Consider the following 16,250-nt stretch of genomic DNA (forward strand, 5'->3'; position numbering starts at 1 on the left):
GGTGGTAGAGGTTCGGCAGGGAACCAGCGGGAGCAGTGGCGCCTGTTTCTGGACTCGGGGGAAACCGAAAGCTCCCAAGTTTCTCAGATAGCAATTCAGTGAGAGCCCGAAATAGAACCAATGTGGGAGGCCACCGGGGAATCCTCGGTGTTGTTTATTGTTGCTATTCTTTTCTGGTCGTATGTTTTATGCTCACATGAGGACAGGGCCTCTCAACAGTAAAAGTATCTTGAAGAGATGTTATACTAGGTTGCGTTGTTATCAAGCGAGAAGCTGAACCCGCAAAACATGCAACGCATACATAATGAGGGCTCTCGGAGAAGTGATGTAATTGTAGGCTTTGACTGGCTAGAAGCTTGCGATTGATCTGCCGCGTCTGGCCGCCAAAATTGTGAATATTTGCCCCACCTTACTGCCTCTTGCCGCGACGGACATTCGACCTTGAACCATCCATTTGTCGCCAACGTCAATTTCAACCAAAGAAAGGAGACCAAAAACACCCTCAACCGCCATGCCATTGGACACATCCGCATACTCCCTCGCGCTCCTGCGCGTCGACGGCCGACGATGGAACGAGCTGCGGCGCTGCCACGCGCAGATCCGCACGCAGGCCGCAGCCGACGGGTCCAGCTACCTCGAGATGGGACACACCAAGGTCATGTGCGTGGTGACGGGGCCGAGCGAGGCGGCACCGGGCCAGCGGAGGACGGGGGTCAACATCACGGCGACCGCGACCGGCGGTGGCCAGGGCGCCCAGTCCAAGGAGGCGGAGGTGGTGGTCAGCATAGTGGTCGCGGGGTTCAGCTCGGTGGATAGGAAGAAGCGCGGCCGGGGTGACAAGTGAGTTTATGCCCAGAGGCCCTTGAAATAATGCTCACTTTTCGAGACGGGCTGCTGACAGCTTTTTGTCCCTGCTCGCAGGCGTATACAAGAACTCCAGGCGACGGTCTCACACGCCCTCTCAGCAACCCTACACACCCACCTCTTCCAGCACAGCACCATCACCTTCTCCCTGCACGTCCTGTCCCAGGACGGATCGCTGCTGGCCGCCCTGATCAACGCCGCCACGCTCGCCGCCGTCGATGCCGGAATCCCCATGGCCGACTACGTTGTCGCCTGCTCGGCCGGCTCGACCTCGTCCTACGCCGCGGCCGACGAGTCGGCCGATCCACTGCTGGACCTCAACCAGCAGGAGGAGACGGAGCTGCCGGGGCTCACGGCCGCGACGCTGGGCGCGACGGACCGCGTTGTCGTGCTCTCGTGCGAAAGCAGAGTCCAGGCCAGCCGGTTAGAAGGGATGCTGGCCGTCGCGGTCGATGGGTGCAAGCAGGTCAGGGAGATTTTGGACAGGGTCGTCAAGGAAAGGGGCAGGCAAATGATCCGCGAGGGTGCCATAGAAAAGGCGGATGCGCTCATGATGGATATGGAGTCGTAATGCACAAGATGTTGACGGTTTGCAATGGGTCACGGTTTCATAGTAGGCGTTTAGGTGTCAGGCGGGTTTTGGAGCATCGCATTCAAGCATAAAACACCGGAAACCTCCGGATACAAGGAATGTTCATATGTCGGATTTTGAATTTGCAACTAACGGACCGCTTAACAATACATATATGTGAACAAAACCAACACAGATCGCACAACAATGAGATTTTCCTAATTTTTATCCTACGCTCACAGCTCGTCATGCCCGGCAGGCTTGGCAGTCTCAGGCTCTGGCACAGGGTCAGAGCCCTTGGTCTCGCTTGTAGACTCGCTGGCAGTACCGGCCTTGTCTTCAGCACCGGTAGCCTCCGCAGCCTCGATCACAAGACCCTCAGGTAGCTTCTTCTTGGCGCCTTCACCCATACGGATCGCGTCGACCCAGTTCTCGATGCCCTGAGCGCTGAAATCCTCGCCAGGATGCTGCCTCCACCAGTTCCTCCTGGCGTTGACGGCGACCAGTTGGATAGGCTTGTCCCCAAGCTCCAAGGCCTTGATGACAGACGCGCTGCTAGGGTTGCTGCTCGGGATGGCAAAGAATGGGAACAGCTTGCGTTTGGCCTGTGCGTACTTGTGCACAAGGTCTGCCAGAGCGTCAAGAGCAGCCTGGGTGTCCTTGCTACGCTCGGCTTCGGCGGGCACGAAAGCGAGCACACAAGTAGTTGATTTCTCGTTGAGGCACTCCTTGGCCAGCTTGCTGGAGTCGTGGATGGTGGGAATTGGTGGTGCAGCCTCAGTGATGACAGGTGTTTTGACAGTCTCGGTCGACTCGGCCGACTCGGCAGATGGTGTATCCTCGGGCTCAGCCTTCTTGGTGCCAGCCTTCTTTGACTTCTTGTCCGCCTTCTTCTTCGGTGCCGGGTCAGGGTTTGGCCCACCAGCCTGAGACAAGAACTTCACCATATCTGCCCTTTTAACCGGACCGTCGTACTTGATCGGCTCCTCTCCCTTTCCTGGGATGAGTATCAGGGTGGGAAACTTCTCGATGCCGAACTTTTCCACGGCGCCCTTCTCCTTGTTCCTGATCTGCGCGATTTTAATGACATCTAAAAAGTCAATGGCTACACCCTTGAGAAGTGTGCTAACGGTGCCCTTTTCCGTAAACAAAATGGCCTTGGGCCCTTCGGTCTTGGAGAGAAAGTCGTCGAGGTCCTTGTCTGTGACCCTCTTGACATGGTTGTTGATTCGTTCGACGACAGCATCAACAATCCCAGAAGGCGAACGCGGGCCATTGTAGTCCTCAACTAGTGGCTTTCCTTTATTCATTGGCGGGCGCACAATCTTGAGAGTAGGGAAGCCCTGGATACCCATGGAGCCGCAGAACGGCTTGTTCATCTCATCATCGCAATCGATTGCTGCCACCTTTGCCAGACCCTCAAGGTTCTTGGCAGCCTTTTCGTACGCTGGCTTCAGGTTCTTGCAATGTCCACACCATGGTGCAAAGAATTCGAGTATCTGAATCCGGGATTCTCGTCAGTAAGAGCCTTTCTCTTTGGATAAATAAGAAGCGAAGCAAGCCTACAGTGGTTTTGTTGGAATTGGCAACCAAGTCTTGGTAGTTTTTGCCAGTGATCTCCAAGACGCCTGAGCTCTTGGGGTAGAAGCCAGCTTGAGCGCCTGGAAGAATCGCCAACACTGCCGTTGCGACGGCGCAAAGTGACGTGGGGTGATGCATCTCCGTTGATTTATAGTGGATACGACACCTGCGTGGTGTGGAGAGCTGAGGAGAAGCTTGAAGCTAGCTCTAGATTTGAGCTCAATCGGTGAAGGGTGTCTGATAATTGCTTGTAGGTTCAGAGAGCAAAGCAAAGTTGGAAGAGAACGACCAGCGAGAGATTGATTGATGCTATATGGACCGCCAAGTTCCACCTCCGCACAGTTGTCTTATTGCCAATATGGGAAAGAGGCCACCGTGGTCGTGGAAGATCACGGAAGAATGCATTGGCATCGGCAGGCATCGTACATGGGTGGATCCATCTGTCACCAGGCGGGGTAAGCTTGTGCCACACTGGGTACCTGTCAATGTGTGGCTTAAGCTTCCACGAGTCAAAGGCACGGCGGTTAGCGTGCCGCCCTGCGTCACCTGTTCAAGGCAGCAACAAGTAGTGGGGAACTGTTCGCCGCCTCGGTCCAGCTCTTTGGAACATTCATCAACCTCGACACTTCACGATCGCTTTTCTGCACAATAGTCTGGCCTAGTGCAATCAAACCTTTTGCAATCGCTGCTACGCCTGGGCTGTTTTCTGAAATTGATCTTGGAAGTCGTTTGCCACACCCGAACCATATCGACGCAGAATGGCGCAACCACCGGCGGCGCTGAAGCAGGCCGATAGCAACCTGTTTAAAACGGCCAACCGAGCAGTCCAACTAGCATCGGCGAAGCCCATCGTCACCTACTGGTGTAAGTATGATTTCTGCTTTTAATTCTGCGTCATAGCTAAATTTTCTAACATTTTCAAATAGGCGAATACTATGTCGTTAACCAAATACTCGCTCGGCAACTCCATCAGGAGGACCCGGAAATACTCAACTACACGACAACATTGATGGACAAGCTTGAAGAGGTATTGCGCATTCTGAGCTGTGACTACCGCTCGACGCTTTGTGCTGACTCTGGTTGTGCAACAGGCCAAGACAAAGTTTGCCGCCGAAGAGGCTGTCATGGACGATGACGTCGCCAAAGTCTACATCGAACAGTTTGCGCAGGACACTCTAGACAGGGCGCAGAAGGTTATTCGCGCAAACAAGTGCACGCAGCAAACGGCAAATACGTTTGATGCGGCAGCTACCTTTCTCAACTTGCTCAGCGTATGGGGACCCCTTGACGCCGACACCAAGCAGAAGATCAAGTATGCCAAGTGGAATACGGTGCGAATCCTCAAGGCGATCAAAGAGGGAACAGACCCCAACGAATCAAATCCCAAGCCCGAGCCGGAACCTGCAGCACTGGAAGCTGATGAGCTTAATAATATGGGTGTGACGAGCCCCTCTGCAGGCCCTTTCCCAGCAACTGTCGAGGATGCTCCCGAGTCAAGCTCCATCAGGGGCGACCCCTCCTTGGTGTCACAACCCCAGACTCCCGCCTCAGCAGTCGCACCCCATCAACAAGACTCCATGACACTACCAGATGCACCCCATGGAAACGCTGGCTACTTTGATCCAGCTGCCACCCCGCAACCGCCGTCGATACCCTCACCAATGTCTCCGCCCCTACAACCATCAGCGGGACCCGGTGATCTTCCACAGAGGTGGACACCAACACCACCAGCCGCAGATACGGCGTTCTCCCCTCCGCCTCCAAAAGAAGAAAACAACCAGTACGCGCAGAACTCAGCCCCTGAGCCTGCTACTGCCCCTCCGACATTTGCCCCAAGTCCGGCAGCAATGCCTGCAGTAGCACCGCCCCCAGCATTAGTTTCGCCCCCTGCTTCTTATATGAACATGGCCCCGAACCCGTCAACGGTCAGCTACGGGCAGCCCTCAGCGCCTGCAATCAGCAGCAACACAGCTACAGCTCATGCATCCACGGCACCAACGATAGCGCCCGGGGGCTATAATGTGGATGATGCCTCCGTAAGGAAAGCACAAAAGCATTGCAAATGGGCTATCTCAGCCTTGAACTTTGAGGACGCAGCGACTGCGGTCAGGGAGCTCGAGCTTGCTCTGCAAACTTTGGGGGCCAGGTGAGCTGTAGTCAATTAATTGGCGCGGCGACTCTGCATGTATTGTCAGCCTAACACGCCAAATGGGCCCTGTCTGGGCCTAGGAGCTTTTGACGCAAATGAAAAAAAAAGCTTCCCTAGACTTGCCTTGAGCTCGACTTGTTGCGGTACAAACCACTCTCGAGATTTATCTCGGCCTTTTCGAATGGCATTGAGGCTCAGCATGTCAATACTGGAGGCGCCATGGAACCCGAATGTTGAACGACTTTTCCATCATATTTCAGTAATATCTCGTATTGCACAGAAGCATAGCGTATCATATATAGCTGCTGGTTGGCTCCACCCGGCTTTTCATATATCCTTCCAAGACAATTTTTGAGCTACAACTTGCCAGATTTCTACTTGGTCTTCCGCGCGACCTTCTTGCAGCTTACGTGCACGGGGAATTTCGAGAAGGCCCGGAAGCCCAAAATGGAGGCAATGTCTTCACTGAACCGATCCGTCTCCTGGAATTTCATCTCAGCCTCGACGCTTGGCCAGCCGATGAATCTCCAGTAGACGGCCCAAATGCCCGTCTCGTCACTGCTATCACCATGCAACGGGGTGTTGTTCTCAAGGCCCCATCCCATGCTTGCGCCTTTGAAGTCGTGATACCCTTTCAGACCCTTGGTACAGCATGGATAGGCCTTTGGCCCTCATGGGTGTATAGTCTCTTGTGATCTTTTCTTTTTCTTTTTCTTTTTACTTCTTAAATTCTGTCAATTACATGTTTCATCATTCTGTTTGGACTGTGAAATGGGATTCCCAGTTTGTGGATTAAGCTTGTCAGGGGTTTTGCAATTGCATCCCAAGTCATCCTTGACAGTCGGTGGCTCGTCCCATATTTGTCGAGTTTGAGGGGTCGAACCGCCACGTTCCCCGCGTACAAACACAAGGGGGCGAGAAGGATTCGACGTGATCGGGCTGAACGCTGTCGACATTCTCGGTATCCTAACAGGAAGCACCAGGCGCGCTGGTTCATGAAGAGATTTTTTCTCGAAGGTTTTGAGGGCCAACTGGCCGTCAATGCGGCTATCTAAGAAATAATTACTTTCGCAGAGATCAAGAGGTATGATTGATCAGAACAATGAGCACTGACATCTCGCAAGATCAGCTTAGTGGCCGAAGACTAGACCACTTTCGACAATCTAGGTTCGTATACGAAGCATACCACGTACACATCTACCCATCACTAGACATAGACTTGAGTCTGTTCGATACAGAGTTTCGAACTCCAAGGTAGGCAGTAAAGTATCCAGTTCGGTACCGGAGTACTGACCTTTGCATTGCGCATCTGAGCACAGGTATTCGAGGATTTATATGGGGCAGGAAGTTATCTTAACTTTAGTGAGTCGCCGAAGCTGTGAAAGCAAACACTTGCCTAGTTAAGAAGGCTAGATATTTGGCCCAGTAACCCATGTTTGTACCTTATACCGGCAAAGATGCTAAACCCGGAAAGTTCAAGCGCCCAAATATGGCCTTGCGGAAGTTATGATGATTGGGCATGATACCGGTAAATTAAACACCGCCGCCTTTGAGACACCAAAAAAAAAATGATTGCGGTATTAGTCAACATGTAGCGAATAGTAATGCGCCACAGGCACTGTCAAGTCAGCGACAGGTGGGGTCGACCTCGCAGGTAGCCAGTGAGATTTCTTTCTCGTTGCATCTCACATATAGTGGATATAGTGGGATCAACAAGGATGGAAATCCTCACATGGCCGATGAAACCTCAGCGAGGGACACTTTGGGAGACAAGTTTTACGGGCCGAGAATGCGAACCGAGGATCCCACGCAACCACAGCCATGTCCGCATCCCCGACAGAGGCCCGCGACACCTGGGAGCGGCTCTACCAGCAAGGCCTAGCCCACGCGCGCGCCAACGAGCTGGAGGAGGCGCTCCTCGCCCACCGCGGAGCCCTGGCGCTATGCGAGCACGTCGGCGGGCCCAGCACCAGCAGCAGCAGCGATGGCGATGAGCACGGCGACACCCTCCCGCAGCAGCCCAACCTCCGCTACGTGGTGCTCGCCTCGCTCGGCTACGTGTACCGGATGCTGGGGCGGCTGGCCAGCGCGCTCGAGTGCCTCGAGGAGGCGGAGCGGAACCTGCCGCGCGGCGACCCGGGGCGGCTCAAGGCGCTCGGCGAGCTGGCCGTGGTGTACCGGCACCTTGAGCGGCTGGACGACGCGAAGCGGGCGTGCGAGGAGCAGTACGAGGCGGCGCGGGAGCTGGGCCTCGAGCACGAGATGGAGCGGGCCGTCGGGAACCTCGGCATGGTCAACTATCAAATGTTCCTCCTGGGCGGCGACACCGCCTACCTGGACCTGGCCATCCGGCAGCTGCAGGAGCGGGTCGAGAGGTGCCGGCGGCTGCGGAGCGCCGTCGAGATGCCCGGGGATCCGCGTGACCGGGCCGTCAGGGTGCAGAGCGCTACGGCGCGAGAGGCCATCGCCTTTGCGAGGCTGTCGCTTTGTTGTTCTGCCCAGGGAGACCGGGCGAGGGCGATCGAGGCGGCGATAGAGGGGCAAGGATTGTCGATTTTGTCAAGGGACCCGAGCAAGATTGCGTTTTCGAGGTTCTACGTCGGGAGGGCGCTGTTCTTGGACGGGCAGAAGGAGGCCGCGATTGCTCAACTCAACCCTGCAGACGGGTACACGCCGATAGCGGCTCTTTCAAAGGAGCCCTGTGAGGAATACAGGGGCTACATCTCCGAGATGATAGCCGCGGGAGCGGATGTGACGCTGCGAGACAAGACGGGCTACTCGGCGCTGGACTACGCAGTCTACAACGGCGACGAGCTGACGCAGAAGATACTGATTGAAGCGCTGCGGCAGCAGCTCAGTCACGAGGAGGTCGAGCAGCACCGGCTGGAGTCGACGCTTCGAAAGGGACACCGGGAGCTGTTTCAAGACATACTGCGGCCGGTGCTGCTGCAGCCGGACAAGAAGACCAGCGTCAACCAGCTGCGGCGGGCCTACGCAGAAACCCTCGCTTCGGACGAAGAAAAGGCGAGGCAGTTTGACAAGTTCAAGTACGTGCGCTTCGAGGACTTTGCTCGCTGCGGTAGACTGCCCAGGGGCACTGACAACTGGACGCGGTGTTTTGGAGACGATGCGGACGATGACTTGTTTGTGATTTTCATGTCTTATACGTGGGCCAAGGAGAATTCGGGCAACGGCGGTGAGATCTCTCCGGACGATGAGGAAAACACAAAGTATCAGCAGATGATCAGCGCGGTTCAAAGTTTTCTTGAAGCGAATCCGGACGTGGATCCAGCGGCAGTTTGCATATGGCTCGTCAGTAGTTTTTTTTTGTTGCAATCCATTTTTGTCGTAGCTCTAATCACACTAACATTTACCAATGATAGGATTGGGCTTGCATCGACCAGGTGGACAAGGACGTGCAGGCGCGCGGGGTCTCGGCGCTGCCCATATCCCTGGCCCAGTGCAACGCCATGATCAGCATCACCGAGGAAACGTACTACGAGCGTGCGTGGTGCTGCGTCGAGGTCATCACGATTCGGGCCCTGCAGAGGTCGTACGGCGCACACAGGTGGCACGAGTACGAATATGACGGCGCAGGACGGGGCAGGGTGCTGAGGAAAGGGAGTCTGGATCGGGTGCTCAGCGTTGCCGCGACCAAGGTTTCTTTTGAGAGCGACCGCCCCAAGTTGAAGTTCCTGGAGCGGCAGGCGATGCTTCTGGATAATGCTGCACCGGTACAGACTTGACGTTCAGCTGGGGGTGATGTACAAGACTATTATGTGGTTGGAGTAAGGGTTTGTTCTCTGAGAAAAAAAAAAAAAAAAAAAAAAACGCAAATCCGATATGGCAGGAAAATAAGCAGTGCTTACGGTCAAGTTGAACAAGGGATCAAAGGATGCAAGTACCCCGCAAACTGGGTTCAGGTGGAAGCCTTTAGTCACTAGACTAGTTCTAATTGATATCCGAATAAATCCAGCAGACAAGATAGTTTTCAGCACAAAAGAAAAGGAAATGATGGCTTCTAAATACTGTCACAAGCCTCTACCCCCTCCTGACCCCGGGTCTGCATCGCGCCCAATTCGGCTGCTGCGGCTCCTTCCCGCCACAGACGCCTCCACCCCGCTGCAGGGCGAGCTAAAACAGGTCGACCTGTCAGATGCACCCCGCTACGAAGCCCTGTCGTACGTTTGGGGAGACCCTGTATTCGACCATGAGCTGCACGTTCTAGAGGACGGCAACAACGATGTCGTCAACATTACCAATAATTTGTCGCTAGCCCTGCGTCGGCTCCGCCTCGCAGGTGAGCCGCGCACGCTGTGGGTGGACGCCGTATGCATCAATCAGGTCGACGCTGAAGAGCGCGGCCGGCAGGTGGCCATGATGCAGGCCATCTTTGGCGCGTGCGAGTGCTGCCTCGCGTGGCTGGGTCCGTTTTTGCACGAGGACGACAGGCCCCGTCGCCCCGAGAGGGCCGAGGAGGGATACATGGCCAGAGCCATGGACACGTTTGAGCGCATGGCCGTCCACGACGCGGGGTTTCTGGGCAGCAAAAGGGAGACGGCAGAGTCCATCGCATCTCTGCACCGTGGTGGCAGGCCCATCCACGCCGACCCGGCCAAGCATCACTACCTCCTGTCCAGGGAGGAGACCATGATGCTCTCGTTCCTCTTCCGCAGGGCCAAGCTGTGGGAGAGGACCTGGTGCGCGCAAGAGTTTTCCCTCTCGCCCCGTCTGGTGCTGGTCGCGGGCGATGCGCGGCTCGACTGGGAGCGGGTAGAGAGCTTTCTGGACAGCGTGCTCCGCTCAAACGTCTTCCACGGGTCGTTTGGCCACGGCTGGGTCATGCAAATCATCGGACAGTCCTTCTCCAGCCCCAAGCGCATCCAGGAGCAGCGGCGAATCTTGCGGGGCGGCAGTGCCGATGACGCGTCTACCCTGATGGAGGTGCTCGCCAGGTTCCGCCACCTCGAGTCTGCCGACCCCCGCGACATGGTCTTTGGTCTGCTCGGCCTGGTGGACCCACCAATGCGCGTGCCGGTAGACTACACCAAGACCACCGCCGAGGTCTTTGTCCAGACCACGGCCGCCATCATAAACTCGCGCGGCGACCTCGACGCCGTCTGCCAGAGCCCGTGGTTTTCCAGCCGCAACGACACGCGGCCGCCAGAAGGCCTGCCCTCGTGGGCCATCGACTTTGCCAGCCACAACGCGGGCGACCTGGTCTCTGCCCAGCAGGGTATCTTTGCGACTGGCAGGTCTCAGTGCCAGACTCCTTGCCAGGTCATCGGCGGGGTGGCGCTCAAGTGCCGGGGTCGACGCTTTGGCGGCCCAGTGTCGGCTCCCGGCGTCGACACGGCCAAACACCGGTTCCCAACCTACATGGGGCCCGAAGAGGTCATCGCCGAGGCCCGCCGCCTAGGCTACCTCAAGGACCCGGACGAGCCGTACCCGGCGACGGGCGAGCGGACGACGCAGGCCCTCTGGCGCACCCTGGTCATGGACTGCACCGCCTACCCTACGCGCAGGCTGACGGCCGAGCAGGTGCAAGAGGAGACCAAGAGCCTGGACGGCATCCTTGACGAGGTTTGCGCCCTGCCCAAGGACACCATGTGGAGGGAAAAGGAAAAGTTTTACCGGAAGCTGCACTCGTACATGATGTTTAGGCGCAACCGCGAAACGTGGCACTTTTTCACCACCGACGACGGCAGGTTTGCCCTGGGCGGCAGCGAGGTCCGCGAGGGCGACGTCGTTGCCGTTCTGGATGGCGCAAAGGTGCCGGTCGTGCTCCGGCCGACGGGGGAGAGCATGGACGGCGTCGAGTGCTGCAGGTTTGTGTCCCCGGCCTATGTCCACGGCTCCATGGACGGTGAGGAGGTGGATGGGCCGGGGACGCAGGACCTGCTTTTGGTTTGAAGCCACTCGGCTCGATGCAGCTGTGCGAGAGAGCAAGTAGGGGATTTTTCAGCTTTTGCTGATGAGATCAACAGGTGGTGTTAACAAGGGGATCAGTTGGCGAGCAGGCAACTTTTCTAGCAAGGTACGTAGAGTTAAGCTCAGCAGTGCACGCACCTTGCGAATAACCTTGTTTCCACAAATTTACTAGACCAGTTACAAATACCGATTAACGCTAAAACCCCGTCTGGTTAAGCTTTAAGTCTGACGGATTAAATTTTCAAGGTTGGCCAATAAAAGGCTGAATTAATTGGTGCTTTATTTTATCATGCTTCTAACGCTAACCCTCACTATAGAACACACCGCGACGCCAAAACCCGAGATTACACCTTCACCAAGGCCCTCATCAAGTCATAAATGACACAACAATCTACAGGCCAATCTTGACTGCCAAATAGTCTACTGCAACCTGAACCGTCAGGCCCAGGATGCCGGTGGCGGGGATCTTGTCGTCGTCGGAGCGTCTCTTCCAGCCGAGCTCGTAGGGGAGCCTCTCGTTCTCTGCGTACGAGTTAGCGACAATCGTCAATCTCAGAAGCGCGTAGGGCACACACCAAAAAAGTACTCGACCCAAGACCTGTTGGCGTTTCCATTGTCGTAGTTCCCAAAAAGGCCCAGGTACATGGCGGTCTGGCCGAGCGAGTTGGTGTGTCCGTCGAGGGGCAGGTTGAACTTTGGGTTGACGGCCTGGGCGGTCTTTTGGCGGGCGGCCAGGGCCCTGGCGGCGTCCCTGACGGAGATGGTGGGGGAGGGCCAGTGCGACTTGGTCTCGTCAAAGATGGTCTGGTTGAAAGACCAGTTGTCGCCAAAGAAGAGGTCGGCGCGGCTGAGCGACGCGTCGTGCTCGATGAGGTCGTGCTTGTTGAGGTCGTTGAGGTGGAACGTGTCCTTGCTGCCCGTCGACGACGCCGTCACGGCCTTGTTGCCCTGCAGTCGGAAGAAGAGCTTGGCGTCGTCGCGGAGGTTGAGCCCCGCGTGCATGCCGTCGATCAGCGCGTCCACCGAGATGTCCTTGCCGTTGCGCGGGAGGTAGCCGTGGTTGGCGAGACTGTTGAGGAGGGGGCAGGGGGAACGGCCTGTGTTTTTGTTTCGTTGTTGTCAGTTGGCCCTGTGCGCGGAAGGCAGGAGGGGATGGGGAGGGGATCCATTTATTGACGAGAGACTCACGATCACCACTGCCCGGTGCCTGCCACTGGTGCGCGGCGTCCTGGCAGAGTGCCGAGGACGCAAAGAGGGCGACGGAGAAGAGAGCGACGAGCATGGTGACAGAGGCAAACCAAAGGCACTGAAAAGAATGGACGTGCAAGGAGCAGCCTCCCAAAGAAAGAATCGGCTTGGCGGGTTATTCTGCATCTATATACCTACTTCGTAAGCTACCTAGCTTACTTGTTGCTCTGCCCCCCTAAATTGCGCCAAGCCTTCCGATTTGGACCGGGGAAGCATGCGCCCCGCGTGAGAGCGAGTCGGTGGTTGCCGAGGCGGGCCACATGAGCTCCCGGAGCGGCCCACCCACCAACGGGGTCCCCGAGCCGCCGTCGCCCCACGGCCAGCTTAGCCGAAAGGGGGGGCTCAAGGACCCGGTATTCTGGGAAATTACCCTCCACTTGCATTGATGGCGGGTGAAATTTGACAAGGCCATATTTGGAAGGCGCCAAGAAGATTGCCCTAAAAAGTACAAAGTAGTGACCGAGAGCCTCTGACAGATAATTTATTAACAGACGATACTATCGTCGCGACAAAACAACAGACATGCAATTGCCAGGGTCAAAGGCAAGACACCAGCACGCTGATGCATGATGGAATCAATGTCCGCATCGCAAAGCATTGGGGATCTAAAAGGTTGCAGAAGCTGTGAAAATAATGTTCCGCCACATGCACCGCTTTCTCGTTTGATAGACGCGCCAGGCAGTCCCTTGTTCCTCGCGACCGGCCGAGGTTTCGGTCTGGTCAATGTTTTGTATAATTATCCAGCAGTCGTTGTTGTTCCTGCGACTCCCTTTCGGTTCAACCCCTGCAGGGCTGATGGCACAGCCCCCGGGTACGTGATGATGCATTGGTGGTAATGTATGCAACGTTAACATATTGATGCCCAGGGCCGGGTGGGGGAGGTGCACGGACGAAGCGCGATCGGTTAGGTTGCAAAGTGTATCGTGGTTACATCTATCTTGACACGCAGCGCAGATTGCAATTGACATTTTTGGCTTTGGTCAGCAAATCGAAACAAAACATGGCGAGTTACACAGCGGGGCTTTGAACGACCACGTGTGGATACAGGGTAGGTCGAGTACGGTACCTCCCCCATGTCGCTGGGGATGAGGATTTATTCAAAGTGCTACCCACTTTAACACATCGCTGTCCCACCCAGCAAATCAGACGACATGTGTGCGTTGGTATGCGTTAGTTGTTGGTTTGTCGATCCAATGCCTGGCTTCGAATGTATTGTTCGACATGTTGGGAATTATATACTGCGGAATGCAGATGACGGTGCAGGGTAGGTGAGTGCTGTTTCACGGTTTGCGGCAGTGATGGGGCAGTGACGATCAGCAGACGTTTGGCGCAACCATCAAAGTACACGTGCACGCACCACGCAAAAACGATCAAGCTATCTATGTATTGCCCTGCGTCGAAAGGGTGTTTACAACTGTCGAGGTGATTGCCACGAAAAAAGGATTAGAACCGATTCACACGTCTTTGGCTGGGCACCAGTCTTGTAAACGAGGCACAAAGACCTGCTCGTAGGTTGTAGACCCTTTGCGGTATAATTGGCCCATTGGGTCGGCCAGTCAGAAACGGACCAAAAAGCTTCTCCCCGAGTTTTTAGCATCTCAGAGATTATAAATGTCAGCTTTGTTGAGGCTGTGCGTACACATGAGTGTGGGGGAGCCTAGCATTTTCAAAAGGAGCCCCCCCCCCCCTTTTTTTTACACCAGCTTTGAAATCAAATCTGATTGGGCTACGACAAATTGAGTATCACGTCAATATGCAACGGCCTTTTGATCTCGAGCTGACGTCCAGCCAGCATTTCATTCTTATACATGCCAAAAGCAACTGAAGCAGGTTCCGGTTTGATTAAACGGGTGCTACAGCAACCAGTAATTCAAAGGGAGACAGAACACTGCCTGTCAAGAGAGCATTTGTGGCATCAAGCACATGTAAGCCAAATAGCAAACCAAAACTTAATCAAAGAGCCTCCCAGTGTGTACGGGCAAGGCTGTAAAGATGAAAATACAGAGATAATAACACAGACTCCTGATCCACCTCAGAAGTTGGAACATTTCAAACCCATCCTCAGCTAGGTGACCGGTCTAATATCAAAAGGGCCAAGAAATAAGGAACAAAAAAAAGTCAGCAACCCTTCTAGCCAACGTCATCAGGAATACCCATATGACGAGTATTGTGACTGGCCAGCGTCATAACCGTAGTAGTCGTCGTATTCGCCCTCTTCTGCGTAAGCCTCGTCGGAAGGAAAGTACTGCAGCTCACTTCCTAGAGACTCTATTTTGAGAAGAGGAAATGACGGAATATTAGCATTCAATACTCGTGATTCAATAATCGTGAATGTTGACCAAAAGAAAAAAAAGACAAAGAAAAAAAAAACATACCCCTATCAGCTAGACTCTCGCCGGCTTGTATCAAGCCCCTCTTGGTGGCCCGGCTCTCGAAGCGGAGGATGGAAGAGGCCTCGACGTGCTTGCCGCGGAGATAAAACTCGTAGCTGCGGCCCGGGTCGTCGCGCTCCAGCCTCCGCTTCTCCTTGAGGATGCCAATGTACTCGTTGGTCTTGATGTACTTGTCGTCGAGGCCCCACTCCTTGATCTTGGTCTTGTACTGGCGCGTGCTGTTTTGGTTTGAAGATGAGCTAGTGAGTGACCAGAGTCGGAGAGACAAAGAAAAAAAAAACTCACGTTGCCTTGAAAAAGTAGACCCTCTCCATCGTGTCCATGACGTCCTTGAGCTTCTGCGTCTTGTAAAGCTCCTCGATGATGCCGCGGTACGGCTCCCAGTCTTCCGGACGGGTCGGTCGAACATAGTTCACGCTGGGAGGCATCTTGACCCGAGGCGGAGGCTGTAGTGCTGTTGACTCAAGGGCTGGCCAGGTCTTGCTGTCGGTGTCGGAAACGACGAGCTGATATGATGTCGAGGCCGTGAACGAGGGCAGGCTTTTGTATACTTGTCGATAGAGGGCGTTGCGTTGGCTCCAATGGACCTTGCTGGCTGCCTGCTTCATCCCGACGTCTCGAATCCGACGGCGCCTCGTCGAGCTTTTGTATGCCGCAGCCATGGAGTCTGTGTCGCAACGACTGTCGTTGGTAAATTCCTTTTCCCCCCCTAGTATTGACTCCAGTCTCCAGTCCTCCAGTCCTCCAGTCCTCCAGCATCCAAAGAACCAATCCTATGACCGAAACCCCTTTCTCGCAGCCCTACTGTTCTTGTTCCGAGCCGCCGGTGGGCCTATATGCTGAGCCTTACCGGTGAAAATCCGCGGGAATGATGACTCTTGTCGTCACTATTCAACAGCCTTTCTTACGGAAATAAAAAAAAATAGGGTCTTGCTGGCAAAAGAATGAGCAGGAGACTGGAGACGAGAGGTGACTTTGAACCCATGGAGGTGAATACTGAATAGTGTTTGCTTGGGGGGGTCCTTTGGGGGCCGAACCGTGTGCATTATGAATGAGTTCCCCTCCCGAGTACGGGAACAGGGACCACGCGGTTCCTTCGGCCAAGACCCGCGCGGTAGTTGGACTGTGGACAGGAGGAAAACCCCACTCGCTACCCATGATTAGCTGCCATAGACGCCCAAGTTTCCCAAGATGCATACACCGGTCCTTTTGAGAAAAAGGTGCTGACGCTGGCACCGTTGACAGCGACCGTGGGGGGTATGCTTGACGAAAAAAATACAAAAAAAAACAAAAATTACTGTGACGAATTCCACGGGGGAGGGGGAGTTTCTTTGCCAAGGATCGACACGCTGGAGGCCGCTTGATTTGTCCATCCCCCCCTGGTTTTTTGCAAGAACTGAACTGGGTATCCAAAGCGAACAGAGTGGTCTTTTTTTGTGTGTGTTTGTCTCTCGGCAAAGACTCGTAGATGGGCGAATCCGGTGGCGAAAACACAAGTCCCGCGCATACATAG

At 55.1% G+C, this 16,250-nt stretch overlaps 6 protein-coding genes across 6 annotated transcripts; 4 read left to right on the forward strand and 2 right to left on the reverse strand.

The window, feature by feature from the left end:
- The first annotated feature begins 434 nt into the window (after positions 1-434).
- MGG_06785 (exosome complex exonuclease RRP41) lies at positions 435-1,656 on the forward strand. Its single transcript, XM_003709456.1, has 2 exons — positions 435-840; positions 922-1,656. Exons 1-2 carry the CDS (start codon positions 512-514, stop codon positions 1,433-1,435), a joined length of 843 nt encoding a protein of 280 aa, XP_003709504.1. The 5' UTR covers positions 435-511; the 3' UTR covers positions 1,436-1,656.
- On the reverse strand, positions 1,499-3,409 carry MGG_06786 (disulfide-isomerase A6 precurso). Its single transcript, XM_003709457.1, has 2 exons — positions 3,002-3,409; positions 1,499-2,934 (listed from the first exon to the last, which is right to left on the reverse strand). The coding sequence occupies exons 1-2, from the start codon at positions 3,152-3,154 to the stop codon at positions 1,672-1,674; spliced, it is 1,416 nt and encodes a 471-aa protein (XP_003709505.1). The 5' UTR covers positions 3,155-3,409; the 3' UTR covers positions 1,499-1,671.
- Positions 3,410-3,578: 169 nt separating this feature from the next.
- On the forward strand, positions 3,579-6,852 carry MGG_06787 (uncharacterized protein). Its single transcript, XM_003709458.1, has 3 exons — positions 3,579-3,880; positions 3,943-4,043; positions 4,108-6,852. Exons 1-3 carry the CDS (start codon positions 3,775-3,777, stop codon positions 5,164-5,166), a joined length of 1,266 nt encoding a protein of 421 aa, XP_003709506.1. The 5' UTR covers positions 3,579-3,774; the 3' UTR covers positions 5,167-6,852.
- Positions 6,853-6,986: 134 nt separating this feature from the next.
- Positions 6,987-8,911, forward strand: MGG_06788 (uncharacterized protein; the record flags this gene model as incomplete). Its single annotated transcript, XM_003709459.1, has 2 exons — positions 6,987-8,477; positions 8,549-8,911. The coding sequence occupies 2 exons, from the start codon at positions 6,987-6,989 to the stop codon at positions 8,909-8,911; spliced, it is 1,854 nt and encodes a 617-aa protein (XP_003709507.1).
- Positions 8,912-9,179: 268 nt separating this feature from the next.
- On the forward strand, positions 9,180-13,135 carry MGG_06789 (uncharacterized protein; the record flags this gene model as incomplete). The annotated part of the gene is made up of 2 exons (XM_003709460.1): positions 9,180-11,202; positions 11,414-13,135. The coding sequence occupies one exon, from the start codon at positions 9,180-9,182 to the stop codon at positions 11,076-11,078; it is 1,899 nt and encodes a 632-aa protein (XP_003709508.1). The 3' UTR covers positions 11,079-11,202; positions 11,414-13,135.
- A 1,171-nt stretch (positions 13,136-14,306) lies between these two features.
- Positions 14,307-15,539, reverse strand: MGG_06790 (uncharacterized protein). Its single transcript, XM_003709461.1, has 3 exons — positions 15,023-15,539; positions 14,720-14,955; positions 14,307-14,612 (listed from the first exon to the last, which is right to left on the reverse strand). Exons 1-3 carry the CDS (start codon positions 15,397-15,399, stop codon positions 14,488-14,490), a joined length of 738 nt encoding a protein of 245 aa, XP_003709509.1. The 5' UTR covers positions 15,400-15,539; the 3' UTR covers positions 14,307-14,487.
- Between the last annotated feature and the right edge of the window lie 711 nt (positions 15,540-16,250).

The sequence above is a fragment of the Pyricularia oryzae genome, chromosome 1, assembly GCF_000002495.2.
Source record: "Pyricularia oryzae 70-15 chromosome 1, whole genome shotgun sequence".
NCBI classification, from domain to species: domain Eukaryota; kingdom Fungi; phylum Ascomycota; class Sordariomycetes; order Magnaporthales; family Pyriculariaceae; genus Pyricularia; species Pyricularia oryzae.

Bases quoted from the DNA above. Each gene is read 5' to 3' on its own strand.
- MGG_06786 (XM_003709457.1), bottom strand. From the start codon at position 3,154: ATGCATCACCCCACGTCACTTTGCGCCGTCGCAACGGCAGTGTTGGCG. The intron at 2,935-3,001 runs GTAGGCTTGCTT...TCCCGGATTCAG, and splicing joins CCAATTCCAACAAAACCACT to ATACTCGAATTCTTTGCACC.
- MGG_06787 (XM_003709458.1), top strand. From the start codon at position 3,775: ATGGCGCAACCACCGGCGGCGCTGAAGCAGGCCGATAGCAACCTGTTT. The intron at 3,881-3,942 runs GTAAGTATGATT...ATTTTCAAATAG, and splicing joins GCCCATCGTCACCTACTGGT to GCGAATACTATGTCGTTAAC. The intron at 4,044-4,107 runs GTATTGCGCATT...GTTGTGCAACAG, and splicing joins TGATGGACAAGCTTGAAGAG to GCCAAGACAAAGTTTGCCGC.
- MGG_06785 (XM_003709456.1), top strand. From the start codon at position 512: ATGCCATTGGACACATCCGCATACTCCCTCGCGCTCCTGCGCGTCGAC. The intron at 841-921 runs GTGAGTTTATGC...CCCTGCTCGCAG, and splicing joins AAGCGCGGCCGGGGTGACAA to GCGTATACAAGAACTCCAGG.
- MGG_06790 (XM_003709461.1), bottom strand. From the start codon at position 15,399: ATGGCTGCGGCATACAAAAGCTCGACGAGGCGCCGTCGGATTCGAGAC. The intron at 14,956-15,022 runs GTGAGTTTTTTT...AAACCAAAACAG, and splicing joins GTCTACTTTTTCAAGGCAAC to CACGCGCCAGTACAAGACCA. The intron at 14,613-14,719 runs GTATGTTTTTTT...TTCTCAAAATAG, and splicing joins CGAGAGTCTAGCTGATAGGG to AGTCTCTAGGAAGTGAGCTG.